We start from the raw sequence: 18,410 nt of genomic DNA on the forward strand, positions 1-18,410 counted from the left end.
GGATCTGATGCCATCTTTTGGCTTTCTGGAGTAGCTGAGCATACATGCGGTGCATATACACTGTATGAAGGCAAAGTATGTTTAGACATAGGAAATAGCATCTAAAATGAATAAATAAAAATAAACCAAAAAGCAATTTTATACTATAACGAAGCCAAGCTTGTCTGTTAGTTGGGCGCGATGGTGGCTCCCTGTCTTGTGTTTCCAGACTTCGAATGAAGCTGGAATGCATTCTAATGCAGTTGGCTATGACTTGGATTTTGTAGAATGGAAGACCCTTTGCTAGAAGAAAGAGTGAGCCTCAGGTCCCCTTGGAGGTTTTGTGTCATGAAGTGAAGTTGCCAATGGTAAGCTGTGCTCACAGGCTATCTCCAGAAACTGTCAAGATGGAAACTGTTCTTTGACATGCTTTCCAGTGCTTTAACATCTTAGTCATGCTGGGATTTAAAGAGCGATAAGACCTTTTCAGTCCTTGTGACTTCAGTTCACAATCACCTAGTAATACCCAGTCACTCATTATGAAGAGTGCACGACTTTCAATTAGATGGATCCATATTTGAAAATACTTGGGGTTCAGGACTAATATTCTAGTGAATATTTTTATTCTTTCAACCAAAACATCTCTATTTTCTTCATTTTTATTCTAATATCCTTGGCTTTTGTGCTATCAGTGTTTGTGAGAGCAATACCATTGTCTCATACCTGAGTATCTATGACAATAGAGCAAGGTTTCAGTTTGCCTTATGTAGAAAATTATGTCTCTATTATTTTAATAGATGTTTAAGAAAAAATCTCATTGAGGTTGAATTAAGGTCAAGCAGGAAGGAGTTATGGCTAAATTTGGATTAGAAGATTTTGCTTCTGCCTCCAATCTCCTAATATTATTAGCCTTGGCTTTTCTGATTGAATGATTCATTTTACATACCCCTGTGATCTCCTTAGAGAAAACCAGTGTATATGTACATCCTTTCTTCCCCATTATGTCAACAGTAAATCATAGTATTTGTTCTTCTTTTTAAAAAGAATGGAGAACACAATAACCATGTGTTGTTGGAATTATGGCACAAGACCTGGAAGTAAATCTTAGCAGGTCTAAGGGAATGTATCAGTTATAGCTTTACTAAGATCTTGTTACTCAAGATGAAATTCTGCGTCAGTTGATTTTGTATTTTGTGTGAACTGTAGAAGCTACTGAGTATTTAACCTGTTTTGATTTGGTTTGTGTATTAATGCATACATGTGTGGTTGTGCATGAGAGGCCAGTGATTGACATTGGGTGTCTTCCTCTATTGCTCAGTCAGCTAGATCAGTTTTCTGGGAGAACCCAGGGGTCTTCTCTTCTCTGCCTTCCCAGAGCACAACTATAGGTATATGCTACCACATCTGGCTTTTATGCTGAGTATTAGGGAGCTGAACTCAGGGCCTCACGCTTGTGCAGCAAATACTTTACTGAATGAACTGGGTCTCCAGCCCCCGTTCATGGTATTTTAATGAATATCATGATAATTACACATATATTGCCTACCTGAATTACCATAGTTATACCACACTCACCTTTTATTAAAACAGATCACAAAGTAACATTTTTCTCTGTTTCAGAAATCTTGGATTGAAGGGGTTTTCTACAAGAGAGAGTGTAACAAATTCATACCCAGCACAAAAGACCCTCACAGGTACAGTTTTAAATTTCATCCTTCCTTCTTAAAAGTGGTACTACTTCAAGTGCTAGTTGAAGAAATTTAGAAATATCACTTATGTAGAGTGTTTAATAATAGCTATGGAGTGAGGGTATTTACTCATTTCAATCTGTTTGTTCCTGTACTCCATAAAATCCCGTTTTGAAGATTGAAGAAAATCTACTAAGAGAAGGAACTGTCAGCTACGTATGGCAGCCCCAGTGCCTGTCACCAATATGTTCCTGTTAAAATGTCCATCTAAAGAAGTCGTCAACTCAAAGAGGAAAAAATTACATATAATAATAGCACTTACTTGTCGCACTGTGGTGGATTCCGGTCCATGTGCCACGGCAGTTCCCCTTAGAGGCAGGACAGATGTCATAGGGATATAAGGCTATAACCCACCAAATTAGGGCAAATAATTTTTACTATCTCCATAGTGAATACTCAAAATGTTGTGGCTATTCTTTATCCCACCTAAAGTATCCCAACTAGATGATGGCTATGGAGGACACATCAGGGACATTGCAGAGATCCAAGGGGACAGGAGGCTTAGTTGTGGTTTCCTTCTGAGGCTTTGTGTTTAGGCTGATTCTAGGCAGCAGGGTCGAGTTCGAGAACTCCACGTTCTCGACAACCCTATGGAAACTGCTCGGAGAACAAAGTCCAGCAAGGCAGCTGGTAAGAAGCAGGGGAAGAAAGGTCTACGGAAAATTCCTCAGGCTAATCAGGTCTGTGAACTTACGACCGGATGTCATTGCCCTGATGGAAAACTGATAGGGAAATAGGAGAGAAATATTTTCACTAGGGTAGCCAGTCTATTTTAGATTCCCTTGAGCCATTGGCCTTACATCCGTTTAAAGTTTAGAAGTCATGAGTGCACGTTGGGAAGGAAAGTGTGGTAAGGTCTGGGCGAGGACTGACACGGTGCTCTTTGCCTTGGTTAAACATTGACTAGTCCCACCCTCCCTGAATTACCTATGCTTGGTAAGCCCTGTGATTGGAAATTCTCATTTTACCTGTGTACAAAGTGTTTGTCGGATGCTAAGGTAACACGATTTTTTCCCCCATTCATCTTTTATGGTTTCATGTGACATGATACTCATTTTACTTCTTTGAATGGAAAATCATCTTTATAACCACCCTGGATCTCAGGAAAAGCGACAGATTACTAAGTGTGGTTATCTCTAAGATGCAAGGAGAATGACCTGGGACAGAACTCAGTGTTAGAGCATGCATTTAGTGTGCATTGGGCCCTGCCGTCAATCCCCAGCATTAGAGAAAAAGAAAACCACTGGGTATATATTTATTTTAAGATAGGGTATCAGTATGCTGCCTGGACTGGCCTTAAACTCATCATTCTCCTGCCTCAGCCTCCTGGGTACTACAACTACAGACATGTGCCACTATGCCTGGCTCCATTGAACCTAATTTTATGAAACATTTAAGCCTTCCTACTGTTTATGGAGAAAAAAAATCTGTCTCTATGTTTGTGTGATTGCAAAAAATGCAATAGATGACCATGGAAATTCCTCTTATAGGTCGATTTTCTTGGGTGCTAGTAAGTTTCTCAAGAAAAATAGCTTTGATGTGTTTTCTGTCATTATAATGGATAGGAAACTAGTAGTGTACTTGTTACTTCTCCCATGTGACAAAACAGCTGGCGGAAGCAGTTAGGGAAGAAGGGCTTGTTTTGACTTTAACTCCAGAAGGTCTCAGGACCGCATGTTTATTGTATGTGGCCGGATATTGTTTACATTGTTCAGACTGGAAAACAGAAGCGGTGGTTGGAATGAGTGGTAAGTTATTACCCTCAAAGGCCTTCCATTAAGTGGAACATTTCTGCCAGTCAGGCCCCACCTCCCAAAGGCTGTGCACCTATAAACAGCACCACAAATGGTGGGGGTGGAAATCAAATGTTCAATACATTAACCTGGGTTGGGGGGGCAGATTAAAACTATAAAACTAGTATTTCACTATTTAATACCAATAAAAATTTCTTTCTTCTATTAAATCTTTTTTAGTTCCTAATAAGAAAACAAACCTAATAGGTTTGATTATAACTTCCTTTTCCCTTTCTTATTTTTAAGAAAAAACACACAGAAAAAGTGAAGCTTAGAATACTGGGTCCTGAAGAGTTCAGACTGATCATATTTGATAAATGGTGTCTTTCGGTTGCTTAATTACAGTTTTTAAAAATTATTTTACACTTAAAATAAGATCACTGCTAACCAAATCCTGGAAGTTTTTTTGTTCTGAAAATTAAAGAGGAAAACTAATGAGGAAAAGAATTATATTCATATTAAGTCCCAAATAATTTTACAAATTAAATAAAATACTCATAAAAATCATGACATTTTTCAAGAGATTTTTAAAAATTCATATGGATATATATGTGTCTAGAAAAGTAAAACAATTTTAATCTTATTCATTTATTTAGACACTAAAGATGGAATATACGACTTCACATACTCCCCAGCCAAGAAAAGTAGAACAGTTTTTAAAACAAGACAAAGATAGACTTGCCTTTGAGATGTCATGATGTGTTACCAAACGGCAGTGATGAGAACTGAGTCCAGAACTCTGTGGCAGAGCCTTGCGTGTACAAGGCTTTGGATTCCATTCTTAGCACTGTGCCAAAAAAATAAACCAAAGCAAACAGGACAAAATCAGATTAAACTAACCAATCCAAATCAACTAAAACAAACTAAACCAAATCAAACTAAGCCAACTAAACCAAAGAAATTAAAGCCAACCTTATCAAAGTAACCAAACCAACCAAACCAAACCAAGCCAAACTAACCAATAATACCAACCAAACTAACCAAACAAACAAAAAATACTCTAACAAAGCTGTGTTATGGAACAGAGTGGCATTAGTTAGAGACTCATGTCTAATGGTGGATCAATAATAGTATTGGATTTGATATTGTTTTACACACACGTACACACACATGCACAAGCACACAGAGACAGTGTCTCTTGTAGCTCAACATGGTCTGGAACTCAGGATGTCACAGAGAATGACCTTGAGCTTTTGATCTTCCTCATTCCCCCCTCTGGAGTGTACAAATTATTGGTGTGTGCCTTTATACCCAGTTTATAAGGGACTAGCCTCATAAACTAATCCAAAGCCTCTTTTGTGCTCAGCAAGCTGAGGGAGCTACATCACTGGTCCTGCTTTATAACTTTAAGATATTTAAAAATATGTTTTATTACTTGATTTCTTAGAGTTTTGTGTTACCTTCATTGTTCAGTAATTACAATAGCAAAATAATAGCAACAGTAATCATAATACCTACCCATGATGCTTACCCTCCACCACCTGCTTGACTGGATTAAGAATCCCCTACTGAACGAATGAGGCACAATTCTGGGTGTGTTTATGAGAGTGTTTCCAGAGAAGTTTGGCTGAGTAGGAAAAGACCCACACAGAATGTGGTTGGTACATTTCCCATAGGCTGCTCCCAGAATGAATAAAAGGGGGAACGTTGAGCACCAGCATTCCTCTCTCTGGTGCCCGCTTGCTGTCACAGTGTGAACAGCTGCCTCACACTACCACCTTTCTGACTTAACCACCACGATGGACCTGTAGCCCCTCAAACTGTGAGCCAACACCGACCCTTCCTTCCTCAAGTTGCTTTGATCAGATACCTTGCCACAGTGGTGAGAAAGGTAACTAATCGACCTTTATTCAATATACTGCAATATAGCAGCTGGCACAAGCTACTTCAGATAGATTACTTAAGATAATCCTTTTCATCACCTTATGGGGGGATCAAAAAGTGTTTGAAATTATTTTTAAGTGTGAGAGCTGGGACTTAAAAGAATCATTGAGTCAATGGTATTCAAACCTAGGTAGTTTGGTTTTATAGTCCATGGTTTATTAATTTTGTCATTGTTTCTACTGTATATTTTTGCATAGGAAATGATATGGGAAGTAAATGAATGCATGTTTAGCAAAATCCAATTTTCAGACTGTGGAAAGTGATGTTTACTAGATAAGCATTAAGTTCTTAGTACATGTATTGGTAAACTAACAATGATTTTATTTCTTTAACTCAGATGCACTCAAGGCTGCCAAGTCTGTCAGAACTTAGTCAGGTGAGACTTTGACGAATCAGCTTCTTTTCATTTTAAGGCGTTCGCAAAGTGCTTAGGAAGAGTTTATCAGAACTCCAGACCCTTTTTCTTTTCTTTTCTTTTGGAGGTTCTAGCAGGGGAGCCACACTTCTCGTGAATCTTAGACTGAGGGACAGTCCCCTTTATCCAGGAAGGTTGTCCTCTTTGTCAGATCACGGAGTTTTGGGAGGGACACCAATGGAACAGTGAGGGAGAGGTGGACATTCTCGTAGTGGCTGGATCAGGGAAAACAGCTCTGTTGATTGAAGTGATAGATGTCTCAGGCTTCTCTCAGAAGCTGAGTGGACTCTAATTAAGACACCTGTTATTTCCTCTGAAAAGGATGGAGGTATAAAAGGGGTGTGTGTGTGTGTGTGTGTGTGTGTGTGTGTGTTCTTCCTTACTTGAGCATGGAACTTGAGTCTAATAGAAGTCCTGAAGTCCTGAGTTACTGAGACATGCAAACATCTTAGGAGATTTGACAAGAGCTTTTATCACCTAAAACATGTGTGAAATGTACCTCATTATTTTGCTATCACACTGCATTTGGATAAAATGTCACTCTATGTTGCACATGCAGTGAGGTATTTGACACATGAGTTACACTTCTTGTATTTGCACAAAAACGGGCAAAACACCCACACTGCCCCGTAAAGTGAACTTTGCAGTGCGGCACGCATTGTAGCAGTGGCACACATCTTAAAGGGTGTGTCTGCAAGCGGGTTTGCCTTTCCTTTCAGTCAGTGGAGCAAAATGAAGTGTCCTTAGTCCCGACCCTGTCCTAAAGTTTGTGAGTTTAAACAATGCTAACTTTAACTTTTATATTATTTGATTTTTATAGCTTTAAATTGTGAGACAGGGTCTTAGTGTCTTGTTAAATTGCCGAGGGTGGACTCCAATTTCCAGTTCTCTGGTCTTAGTCTCACTAGTAGCTGAGATTGTAGGTGGTTACCACTGCGCTTGACTTACTGGCTTTAAAAAAATAAAAAACAACAACAAGGTCTCATGTAGCTCAGGCTATCCTTAAACTTGTCATGTTTCTAAGGATGACCTTGGACTTCTGATTCTTCCTTTCCTACTTGTGTAGTGCTGTGTACCTCTCTGCTTGATTTTTGTCGTGCTGGAGATAAACCAGGGCTTCTTTCAGGCTGAGGCAAGCACTCTTTGCATCCTTATTGATGAATGTTCAGGTTACTTTATCATTTACAGTATTTTAAAGTTAGGAGTGGAAAAACAATAAACAACTTAATGCATTTGTAATTTCACTTCTGTTTTGACTAATATTTACTATGTGGACTGACATGAACATGTAATATTATTTATAAATGAATATACATATCTTGTGGTCCATGCTAAAGATTTCTGCTTTTTGACTGAGTGAACTTCACATGTTTTACTCTATACTACATTATTACATATTTTGGGTTATGCATATCAATATGCACATTATATGGATTTTTATTTACAAATTACATAAATATATACTACTGTGTTAGTAAAGATTTATAAAGTGGGGGCTGGAGAGATGACTCAGTGGTTAAGAGCATTGGCAGCTCTTCAAGAGATCCTGAGTTCAATTACCAGCAACCACGTGGTGGTTCACAACCATCTGTAATGAAATCTGGTGCCCTTTTCTGGCTTGTGGGCATACATAGGGGCAGAATGTCTTATATATAATAAAAATTAGATCTTTTAAAAATAGATTTATAAAGTGAAGAGAAAAGACAGATGAAAAACAGTGTAGCATTTTAGCTATAGAAAAGCTTTGGTTTCCCTTACTCACAGCTACTTTTATTTAGAATCCAGTCACATCTGATGGCACCCTACTGTGGTCTAACTACTTAAGAGACTGTGACAGAAGCATCATTTATATCTAGAGTTTTGAGTTCAAGACTAGCTTGATCATCCTGGTGAGATCCCATCTTTTAAAAAAACCAAAAGAATAAACAAAACAACAGTAAGGAGTGAGAGAAGATATAAAGTCCATTATATGTATTTATGATCTTCTTTCACGACATGGCCGGCAGAGTGTACATCAGTGTTTAAGGAGACATAGGAACTGGTGAGGTGGCTTACTGGGTAAAGGTGCTTACCGCCAAGTCTGGTGAACTGAATATCAATTTTAAGAGTTATTAATACATGGCATCTATATATCAATCTGAGGATTGGAATTATTGCACCAGTTTTTTCTATTTTAAGTGACTGTCTTTCTGAATTTAGGTGCTGCTGTGGCCGGCTGATTCAAGAGCATCATGGGTTAGATTATGCCTGGACCCTCTCAGCCGCTGAGGGCAATGGAGACGAACAGTGGTCTGCTGAGAAGCACACAGTGAAGAGCCCTACAGACACCTTTGGCACCATTAATTTCCAAGATGGAGAACATATCTACCACTCCAAGGTCTGCTGATAACACAAAGCATTTCACTAGTTTTGAACAGAAGAGACATTTCAAGTGTACTTCTAAGGAGAGAGAGCCACATGCCATGGCTTTACTTCAAAGGGTTCCATGCCAGTGATCCACCGTCCCGTCTAGCCAGGTCCTCACTTCCCTTAGGTATGAAGGGCAGTGTCTGCCTCTCAGGTGTAGGACTAGGTCCAGGTGGGTGTATAGATGACAGTCTAAGTAGGTTATAGCAGCAGTGGGGACTGATCTGAGCTGAAGCGTCTAGGGTAGTTCCAAGTTCCCTGCTTGTGAGTCTCTTGACACACACTGAGGGTGGTCAGATAACACATCAGTAGAGTTCATTATCATTTTATTGTTAGGTGGTTTCTTCATTGTGGGGTCCCGGTGAGGGTGTTTCTCCACTATGGTGTTTCTCGTAAGTTCTCAAAATTAGTTTTCTTGGATGACTTTAATATTGTTATGCGATCATATGGCCTCTGTTAACTTTATAAATTTATAGAGTAGCACCTTTTAACATTTTAGGGTTATTTATCAGTTTGTTCCCTGTGGGTGGTGCCAGGGAGATGGCGCTGTTTATGTGGCCAACAAGGTGCAGAGTCTGCACTTGCGGGCAAAGTGGAGTCAAGTCATGCTTGTAAAGTGGAATCTCTCAGGGCAAGGTGCAGCCTGTAACACTGGTTTTACACAGCATGCCGTCAGTGACTTTGGGCAGGGCACAGCCTGATTTTAACAGCAGTCAGGAAAAAATAGAGAATAGGGAGAAGGGTAACAGTATCCTTGCAGGGTGCATCCCCAATGACCTAACATCCTCCCATTCAGCCCCACCTTCTGCAGCTTCTGCCATCTCCCATTAATGCTGGCAAGTAGGCCTTTAACACGATGCTTTTGGGAACACTACAGATTCAGACTGTAGCATGCAGAGTTAACAGGACAGCTGTCCCTCAGGTGTACTCTTCTGGGAGCAGTAATTGCCTGATGTTTTCTTAGCACCTGATTTCCCAAGTGGAGCAACCTCAGGAAAGCTGAGTGCCAGTCATGCTCTGGTGGTGACCATCAGAAGGCAACTTTATCAAGTTGCAGTGCGTCTCTAGAGGAATCCACATTTATAGTTATCTGTCTTCTTGCATTTAACTATGCAGGCTTATTTCTGTGTTAGTTGGCAGAAAAACTCCCCCTCATTTTCTGATCCCCTTCGGAGTCTGATTCTTAGAGAGCCTCGTGTGCAATTTTCCCTTCAAGTTTGACACTCTTTCCTTTTGCTGTTTTTGTTTGTAGGCTTGTTTGTTTTGTTCTTGTGAGACAGGGTTTCTCTGTGAAACAGCCCTAACTGTCCTGAAACTCACTTTGCAGACTAGTCTGGCTTTGAACTCAGAAATCTGCCCTCCTCTGCCTCCCAAGCGCTGGGATTAAAGGTGTGTACTACCACCTCCAGGCTTGCTATTTTTTAAAAGACATTTATTCACTTACTTATTTTATATTTGTGGTGTGTGTGTGTGTGTGTGTGTGTGTGTGTGTGTGTGAGTGTATGACACATATTTGGGGTGCTGGTGGAGGCCAGAAGTGGCTATTGGATGCCCTGGGTCTAGGGTTATAGGTTGTTGGAAGCCACTTAATATAGGTGCTAAGAACTGAACTTGAGTCCTTTGGAAGAACAGCAAATGTTCTTTACCACTGAGCACCCCTGGCTCTCCCCTTTCCCTCTATATGTCTGTCTTTATCTCATTGTTATTGTTGATTTGTTGCAGTGCTGAGGGTAGAAACCAGGACCTTCTATGTTCAAGACAAGTACTCTATTATTGTACCATGATCCCAGATATTGTTCATTCTTATCTATCTTTATTTACTCTTTTTCCTTCACATTCATTACTTATTGTGTGCCTTTATACTTTCTATGGTCCAAAAAGAATAGGTTTTTTATATTGACAATGATTGGCATTTGGGGCCATAGGGACATAGGGAATAAATATACACTCCCACAAAAGTGGAGGATGCTATATGAACAGCTTCTTTTTGAGAGAATGAAAGTGGTAACCCCTTCAGTCTCAGAGAGAGGACAGTGTGCAATGAGGAAGACATTCAAAGGTAGAGAAAACGGGCCCCTGTGTTAAGTTGAGATTTGAAGGTGAACAGGTGAAGGGACCCAGTGAAGAAGTTGCTTTGCTTGTACAAAAGTCAAAGCGCATTCAGGAAAATTGAGAATAGAGCAAGACATATCTCTTGACAATTGGCTTATTTTTCCCTTAAGTTTGTTTTTATTTGATGTGCATGGATGTTTTGTCTGCATGTGTGTCTGTGCACCATGTGTGTGCCTGGTGCCCATGGAGGTGGGAAGAGAGCATCAGATCTCCTGGGCCTGTAGTTACAGATGGTTAGAATTCTCCATTTGGGTGCTAGGAATTGAACCTTTGTCATTGGAAGGGCTGCCAGCCCAGCAACCACTGAGCCATCTCTTCGGCTCCCACAGCTTTCGACTGTCATTACAACTTGTGTATCTGAGTGCATCTTACTTCATGTCTCAGCAGAGTGTGCTTCATCCTAACAGCTCATATTGAGCAGCATCCAGTCTTGAGAGAGACTGTTTTTTGTTTCCCTCTGCTGCAGTTTTCTTCCCAGAGTCCCTCCTCTCCCTGTATACCTCATTCTACAAAGGATCTGAGAGAGTCTGCTTATTAGGTTCAGCCTGAGTTACTTATAAAGGAAATAGAAGAGATGTGTTCAGTTGGCCTTTGGGTGGAAAACCCAGCGCTAATAACTTAGTTCTTTGCAATGTTTCTCCAAAGAGCAGTACCTTCTAGCATGGGGGAAGATCTAGAGTTGAAGACAGGCTCACCCTAGAGAAGAGCTGGGGTACAGACAGATGAATGGAACCCAGGCTCCTCCTTTGCCCTCGCCCATTGCTCTCAGCAACAGAACCATCTCATAAGGGTCTGCTTGTGTTTGCCCTGCTACTGCAGTGTGTTGGAAAGCCTGGCAGTACAGTGGCATCTATCATACATGGACTCACGGTCTTCCTTCTAGTCTTCCTATTCACGTGTCTTATGATAGCTGTACAGACCAGATGGTCAGAAATTTTAATATTTCACTTATGAAACAAAGTGTTCCTATATTAACAAGTTTAAAGATAAATAGCAAACTACTTTGTTATTTTAGAGGCTACTGTGATAATTTATACTTGCTTATATGGAGTGTTCCACCCACGCTTTCTTTTGACATAGGCTTGTAATTCATGTTTTCCCAGTGTCTCCCTGTTTTTCCATAATCTGGCTCATTCCTGCTGGTTGGGATTCTGTTTGAGGAAGATGAACTCATCTCACTGTGCAGAACTTAAGTGACCTGTGGCCAGGCATGCCCTGTAATGTCAGACCAGTGGCTCCCCTAGGTGTGACCTCACCGGTCTTTTCTTTGGCTAGCACTATCAGAGAAGAATGTACTTATTTTCAAAAGAAAATTTTCTCAGAGGGATAATGGTAGATAAATTAACAACACAAATTCATGCTCCTGAATTTTTAAAGTGTCTACAAATATGAGAAGGATCAAGTAAATGCAGAGTCATTGGTTGTTGAAAAGTCATATTTCATCTTCTTTGTAAAGTTCCTTCCCAATGGCTTTGCTGATGTGCTGATGAAGTATTTCTGCCTCACCTCCAGCCTTCTTACGAATCATGGAGGCCAAACCTCCAAACAGAGGAAGCTTATCTGTCATGGTTTATAATTCCCAAAAGGAAGCTGGAGGGAGTGTGGAGCCTTTAAAAGAAAACATTTCCATTAGGTGAAGTTAAACCTTCAGAGAGGTCCTCAACACTTCTGACCAGGCTGAGGCCACCCTAGTGGCTCTGCTGTGTGCTGATTTTCCCTACTGATTTGCATGTTGCACTGTGTTCTCTTCATGGGTGTATACTGTCCTTCCAGTATATCAGAACGTCTTGGGATACAAACTCAGAACACCTGCTGCATTTAATGTTGAAAGAATGGAATATGGAACTGCCAAAGCTTGTGATCTCTGTCCATGGGGGTATCCAGAACTTCAAGATGTCCTCCAACCTCAAAGAAGCCTTCAGCCAGGGTCTGGTCAAAGCTGCAGAGACCACAGGAGCATGGATAATTACAGAAGGCATAAACTCAGGTAAAGCGCATGCTGGATCCCCTCCACTCCCCGCTTCCCTATCTGTCAAATATCCTGCTATCAAATCCCTGCTCTGTAGCACTCAGCAGATTTGGTGATGGTAGGGAGAAAGACAAAGCAAAACAAAACAAAAAACCCATCTCCCACAGAGTGGTCTCTGAACCTCATGCCTTTATATCAGAGTTAATCTTCAGGGTATTTTACTGGTACATTTGATAACACTACAATGCTCACGGTGTTAAGCAGTACATGGAACATTCTGGTCAGGCAAGAGTAGTGACTGTGTTAGAAATTGGTCAATGAAGAAGAGAATTATTCAGGTCCTGGTTCCATGGTAAGAGGAAGAGAGGTTAAGAGAGGAGAGAGAAAGTCAAGAAGCCAGCATCCAATTCCACAGTGCTAAGAGTCTACCATAAGAATGACATTTCGTATATGATCATCTATTTGTCTGTGAGAGTCATTGATTATCTTGATCTTTGAGCTGAAATTTGATTTCTGCTCTGGTTGTTTCATAGGAGTGTCCAAGCATGTTGGGGATGCCCTAAAAGCCAATTCCTCTAAGTGTTTGAGGAAAATCTGGACAGTTGGAATCCCTCCTTGGGGTGTCATTGAGAACCAGAGGGAACTGGTTGGAAGAGACGTGAGTAGACAATTCTTTCATAACAAAGGGAAATGAAATGTATCTGAATTGCCATCTTTATGATGTACCCAAATATCTGATAAGACACCTCAAATGTGGTAAATCCCAAACCATCGTTTGCCTTCCTATGGCATCTGTCACCCTAGCTCATAAAATGTCAATTCTGTCTTGCAGCTGCCTAATCCAAAGCTTTGGATTAAGTTTAGAGCAACCCCTTTTGTGTTATGCCTCAAATTCAACCTGTCAGTAAACTCTCAATTTCTCCTTCAGAGTATAATCAGAGTCTAACTTCTTTTCTCCTTCCCTGTCATTGAGGCAAATCCAAATGGCCATGCTTTGATGCCCAAATGCTTGGAAGTCTTCCTTTCTCTTACTTTTGTGTTCTGTTGTAGTCTAGCCTCAATGCAATAAGAGTAATTATTTTTTTTCTTGTTTTTATTGAGTTGTATATTTTTCTCTGCTCCCCACCCTTTCACTCCCCTCCCCTTCTTCCCTCTTCCATGGTCCCAGTGCTCCTAATTTACTCATGAGGTCTTGTCTTTTTCTACTTCCCATGTAAATTAGATACATGTATGTCTCTCTTAGGGTTGTCTTTGTTGTCTAGGTTCTCCAAGATTGTGAATTGTAGGCTGATTTTTCTTTACTTTATGTCTAAAAGCCATTTATAAGTGAGTACATGTGATATTTATCTTTCTGGGTCTAGGTTACCTCACTCAATATGATATTTTCTAGATCCATTCATTTGCCCTCAAATTTCAAGATGTCATTATTTTTTCTGCTGTGTAGTACTCCACTGTATAAATGTACCACATTTTTCTTATCTACTCTTCAGTCGAGGGACATTTAGGTTGTTTCCAGTTTCTGGCTATGACAAACAATGCTGTTATGAATATAGTTGAGCACATGTCCTTGTGGTAAAATTGAGCATCCTTTGGGTATATACCCAAAAGTGGTATTGCTGGGTCTTGAAGTAGGTTGTTTCCTAATATTCTGAGAAATTTCCATAAAAGGGGCTGTACCAGTTTGTACTCCCAACAGCAATGGAGGAGCATTCCCTTTACCCCCACATGCTCTCCAGCATAAGTGTTTTTGATCTTGGCCATTCATACAGGTGTAATATGAAATCTCAGAGTTGTTTTGATTTGTATTTCTCCAATGGCTAAGGATGTTGAGTATTTCCTTAAATGTCTTTCAACCATTTTAAATCTATCTGTTGAGAGTTCTCTGATTATGTCTGCACCCCATTTTTTAAATTGGGTTATTTGTTCTTTTGATTACTGGTTTCTTGAGTTCTTCATATATTTTGGAGATCAGCCCTCTGATGTGAGATTGGTGAAGATCTTTTCCCATTCTGTATGCTGCCGTTTTGTCTTGTTGATCATGTTCTTTGCTTTACAGAAGCTTTTCAGGAGGTCCCATTTATTGTTTCTCTCAGCATCTGTGCTACTGTATTATATTTAGGTAGTGATCTCCTGTCACAATGCATTCAAATGTACTTCCCACTTGGTCTTCTATGAGGTTTAGTGTGGTTGACTTTATGTTGAGGTCTTTGATCCATTTGGACTTGAGTTTTGTGCATGGCGTTAGATACAGATCTACTTTTGTTCTTCTACATGTTGATATCCAGTTATGCTAGCACCATTTGTTGAATATGATTTCTTTTTTCCATTTGATTTTTTTTTTGTTTCTTTGTCAAAAATCAGGTGTGTGGATTGATATCTGGGTCTTCAATTCAATTTCATTGGTCCTCCTGTCTTTTTTTTTTTTTTGCCAATATTAAACTGTTTTCAGTATTGTAGCTCTGTTGTAGAGTTTGAAGTCAAGGATTGTGAGGCCTCCAGAAATTTCTTTATTGTACAGGATTGTTTTGGCTATCCTGGGTTTTTTACTTTTTCATATGAAATTGAGTATTGTTCTTTTGAGGACTGTGAAAAATTTTGCTGGGCATTGCATTGAATCTGTAAATTGCTTTTGGTAAGATTGCCATTTTTACTGTGTTAATTCCACCTACCCAAGAGCATGGGAGATCTTTCCATTTTCTGGTGTCTTCATCAATGTCTTTCTTCAGAGACTTAAAATTTTTGTCATACAAGTCTTCCACTTGTTTGGTTAGAGTTACTCCAAGATATTTTATGCCATTTGTGGCTATTGTGAAGGGTGATGCTTCAACCCATTTATCATCTGTGTACAGGAGGGCTACTGATTTTTTTGAGTTATTCTTATATCCTGCTACATTACTGAAAGTGTTTATGAGTTATAGAAGTTTCTTGGTAGAATTTTTGGGTGGTTTATGTAAACATCCTATCATTAGCAAATAGTGAGAGTTTGACTTTCTTTTTCCAATTTGGTGTCTTATTGCTCTAGTTAGATCCTCAAGAACTATATTGAATAGATATATAGAGAGTGGACAACCTTGTCTTGTTCCTGATTTCAGTGGGATCACTTTGCAAATTGGAGCCATTTAGTTTGATGTTGGCTGTTGACTTGATGTATATTGCCTTTATTATGTTTAGGTATGTTCCTTGTATCCCTGCTCTCTCCAAGACCTTTATCATGAAGGGGTGTTGTATTTTGTCAAAAGCCTTTTCAGCTTCTAATGAGATGATCATGTGTTTTTTTTCAGTTTGCTTATATTGTAGATTACATTGACAGATTTTTCTATGTTGAACCGTCCCTGCATCTCAGGGATGAAGCCAATTTGATCATGATGGATGATTTTTCTGATGTGCTCTTGGATTCGGCTTGCCAATATTTTATTGAATATTTTTGCATCAACATTCATTGATTGAGATTGGTCTGTAATTACCTTTCTTAATAATGTCTTTGTGTAGTTTGAGTATTAGGTTAATTGTAGCCTCATAAAAAGAGTTTGGCAATGTTCCTTCTGTTTCTATTGTGTGGAACAATTTGAGAAGTATTGTTATTAGTTCTTTGAAAATCTTGTAGAATTCTATGCTGAAACCATCTTGTCCTGGGCTTTTTTTGGTTGGAAGACCTTTGATGACTGTTTCTATTTCTTTAGCAGTTATAGATCTATTTAAATTGCTTATCTGGTCTTGATTTAATTTTGGTAAGTGGTATTTATCCAGAATATTGTCCATTTCCTCTATGTTTTCCAATTTTGTGGAGTACAGGTTTTTGAAATATGAGCTAATGATTCAACAGAGTAATTCTTATAAATTGGTCCATGCTATTCTCTCTGTCAAATTCTTGAGTGCGTCCATCCTGCATACAAAGCAATGCATAGAACTTTGCAGTGTTTTACACAGATTAAAAATCACACTGTTAAGTTGGCGCTTTCTATTTGTTTTCTCCTAGCTTATATTCTGCTCTGCTTCATTCATTCCTGTGTTGATTCTTTGTGTGTGTGTAGTGTATGTGTGTATATGAGTATATGTGTGTGTTCGTATGTGTAAGAATATGTGTATGTGTGTCTAGAATATGTGTGTGTAAAAATGTGTGTGTGTGGTGTGTGCAGAAAGGTGTACTTGCATGTATGTATGTAGACTTGTATGCAGTTGGAACACAACCTTGGCATTGTTTCTCAGGTGCCCGACATCTTCCTTTGCCTTTCTTTTGAGATATGGTCTCTCACTGGCCTGGAGTTCACTGACAATGCTAGGCTGGTCAGTCACTGAACCCCAGGGTTCTGCCAATTCTATCTCCTTAGTGCCATCAATACAAACATGTACACATATACCACCATGCTTGACTTTTCCCCCCTTCCCCTAGCCTTTTTTTTTAATGTGCATGTATTCTGGGAACTGAATTCAGCTCTTCATAGGGTCTTTGCCATCTGAACCATCTCTCTAGACCCATGTCTGTTTATCTTTGCCTGTTGGTAAGGAATGGACTGTTAAACTTATGTGTAAAGCACATGTGTTTTTGTTGTTGTTGAAAATATAATGCATTAGAAGAAAGATGTAAGGAGTCCTGTTCCACTTACCATGTTTCTCTTCCTCTTCCAGAAGAGTGGATCTTCTACTTTAATGTCTTTAAAATCTAAATTCAATATAGTTTCATAGTTTAAAATCTTTTGTTTTTAAGTAATCAACAATGTTCCATATATTGTGATAGACCAGTACATTTTTTGATTTTCAATTTTCCTTATTGACTTATAATTTATTTTGCCCCATATATGACTTATAATGCCCCTATAATGACTTATAATTGATACTTACAATTAATTGCTCCTCCAATTTGTTGAAGAAATTAAACCATTTGCCTCAAAAAGTTTCTGACAGTTTGGATTTTCCAGATATAGCTTATTGAAGCAGGCCTAGCATGTTTTTTGTTTCTTGTCTTTCTTGTAAATTGCTAATTTGATCTATAAGTATGATCATATTCAGATTTCTTTTGTGCAAATTTATGGCTTGAGAGGAGCTATATCTTTTATGTAATATGTGATATCTACCAATTTATGATTTTTGGCAGTCATGTTCTAGACTTAATTGTCAACAGTATTCTGTCCTAGTTAGGTTTTCTATTGCTGTGATAAAGATCATGACTAAAAACAACTTAGGGAGGAAAGGCTATATTTGGCTTACAGGTTACGGTTCCTCATCAGACAGGAACTAAAGCAGAGACCATGGAAGAGTGCTGCATACTGGCTTGCTCCTTCTGACTTGCTCAGTTTGCTTTCTTATACACCGCAGGACCATTTGCCCAGGGGTGGTATAACACACAGTTGTCTGAGCTCTTCTACATCAATTATTAATATAGGCAATCTGATGGAGGCATTTGCGATTGAAGTTCTCTCTTCTCAGATCATTCTAGCTTGTGTCACGTTGACAAAAAACTAACCAATGTAGGTTACAATTGACATTTAATTGTAGCTTTCTTTTTGCACTTAGTAGCTTAACACCCTATAGAGAGAAATATTTTCATAAACATATGTATCATCTTGTGCTACCTGAGAATACAGAAAGGGCAAGGTACTACCTGATACATTATTTGTCAGTTTTAAAAACCTTGAAATGTTCACCTATTATTCTTCAAAGGTGAAAGATGACTTTTTGTCTAAAGCTTATACATTTTTTCTTTTTTTCTCTTTTTTATTGATTTTTATTGAGCTCTACTTTTTCTCTGCTCCACTCCCTGCTTCTCTCCTCCCCCTTCAAAACTTCCCCAAGGTCCCCATGCTCCCAATTTACTCAGGAGATCTTGTCTTTTTCTACTTCCCATGTAGATTAGATCTATGTATGTCTCTGTTAGTGTTCTCATTGTTGTCTAAGTTCTCTGGGATTGTGATTTGTAGGCTGGTTTTCTTTGCTTTATGTTTATGAATTTTAAGCTGTTTGATGTGTTCTCATCTATTCATCCTGTGACTGATGTAGTGACATTTCATTAGTATTTTACAAAGTTTGCCTGAGGATCAGAAAAGTAAAACAGCCACACTGGCCAGCCCTGCAGACTAGGCAGTAATGACGTGCACCTTTAATCCCAG

At 39.2% G+C, this 18,410-nt stretch overlaps 1 protein-coding gene across 1 annotated transcript in view; it reads left to right on the forward strand.

The window, feature by feature from the left end:
- The first annotated feature begins 1,058 nt into the window (after nucleotides 1-1,058).
- The window catches only part of Trpm6 (transient receptor potential cation channel subfamily M member 6), a 112,802-nt gene continuing 95,450 nt past the window's right edge, over nucleotides 1,059-18,410 (forward strand). Inside the window, exons 1-6 of the mRNA XM_042054454.1 lie at nucleotides 1,059-1,076; nucleotides 1,600-1,673; nucleotides 5,742-5,780; nucleotides 8,019-8,196; nucleotides 12,111-12,324; nucleotides 12,840-12,964. Of these exons, the coding sequence (XP_041910388.1) occupies nucleotides 1,059-1,076; nucleotides 1,600-1,673; nucleotides 5,742-5,780; nucleotides 8,019-8,196; nucleotides 12,111-12,324; nucleotides 12,840-12,964 (648 nt within the window). The remainder of the gene's footprint in view (nucleotides 1,077-1,599; nucleotides 1,674-5,741; nucleotides 5,781-8,018; nucleotides 8,197-12,110; nucleotides 12,325-12,839; nucleotides 12,965-18,410) is intronic.

This window comes from Arvicola amphibius, chromosome 1, assembly GCF_903992535.2.
Source record: "Arvicola amphibius chromosome 1, mArvAmp1.2, whole genome shotgun sequence".
Classification (NCBI taxonomy): domain Eukaryota; kingdom Metazoa; phylum Chordata; class Mammalia; order Rodentia; family Cricetidae; genus Arvicola; species Arvicola amphibius.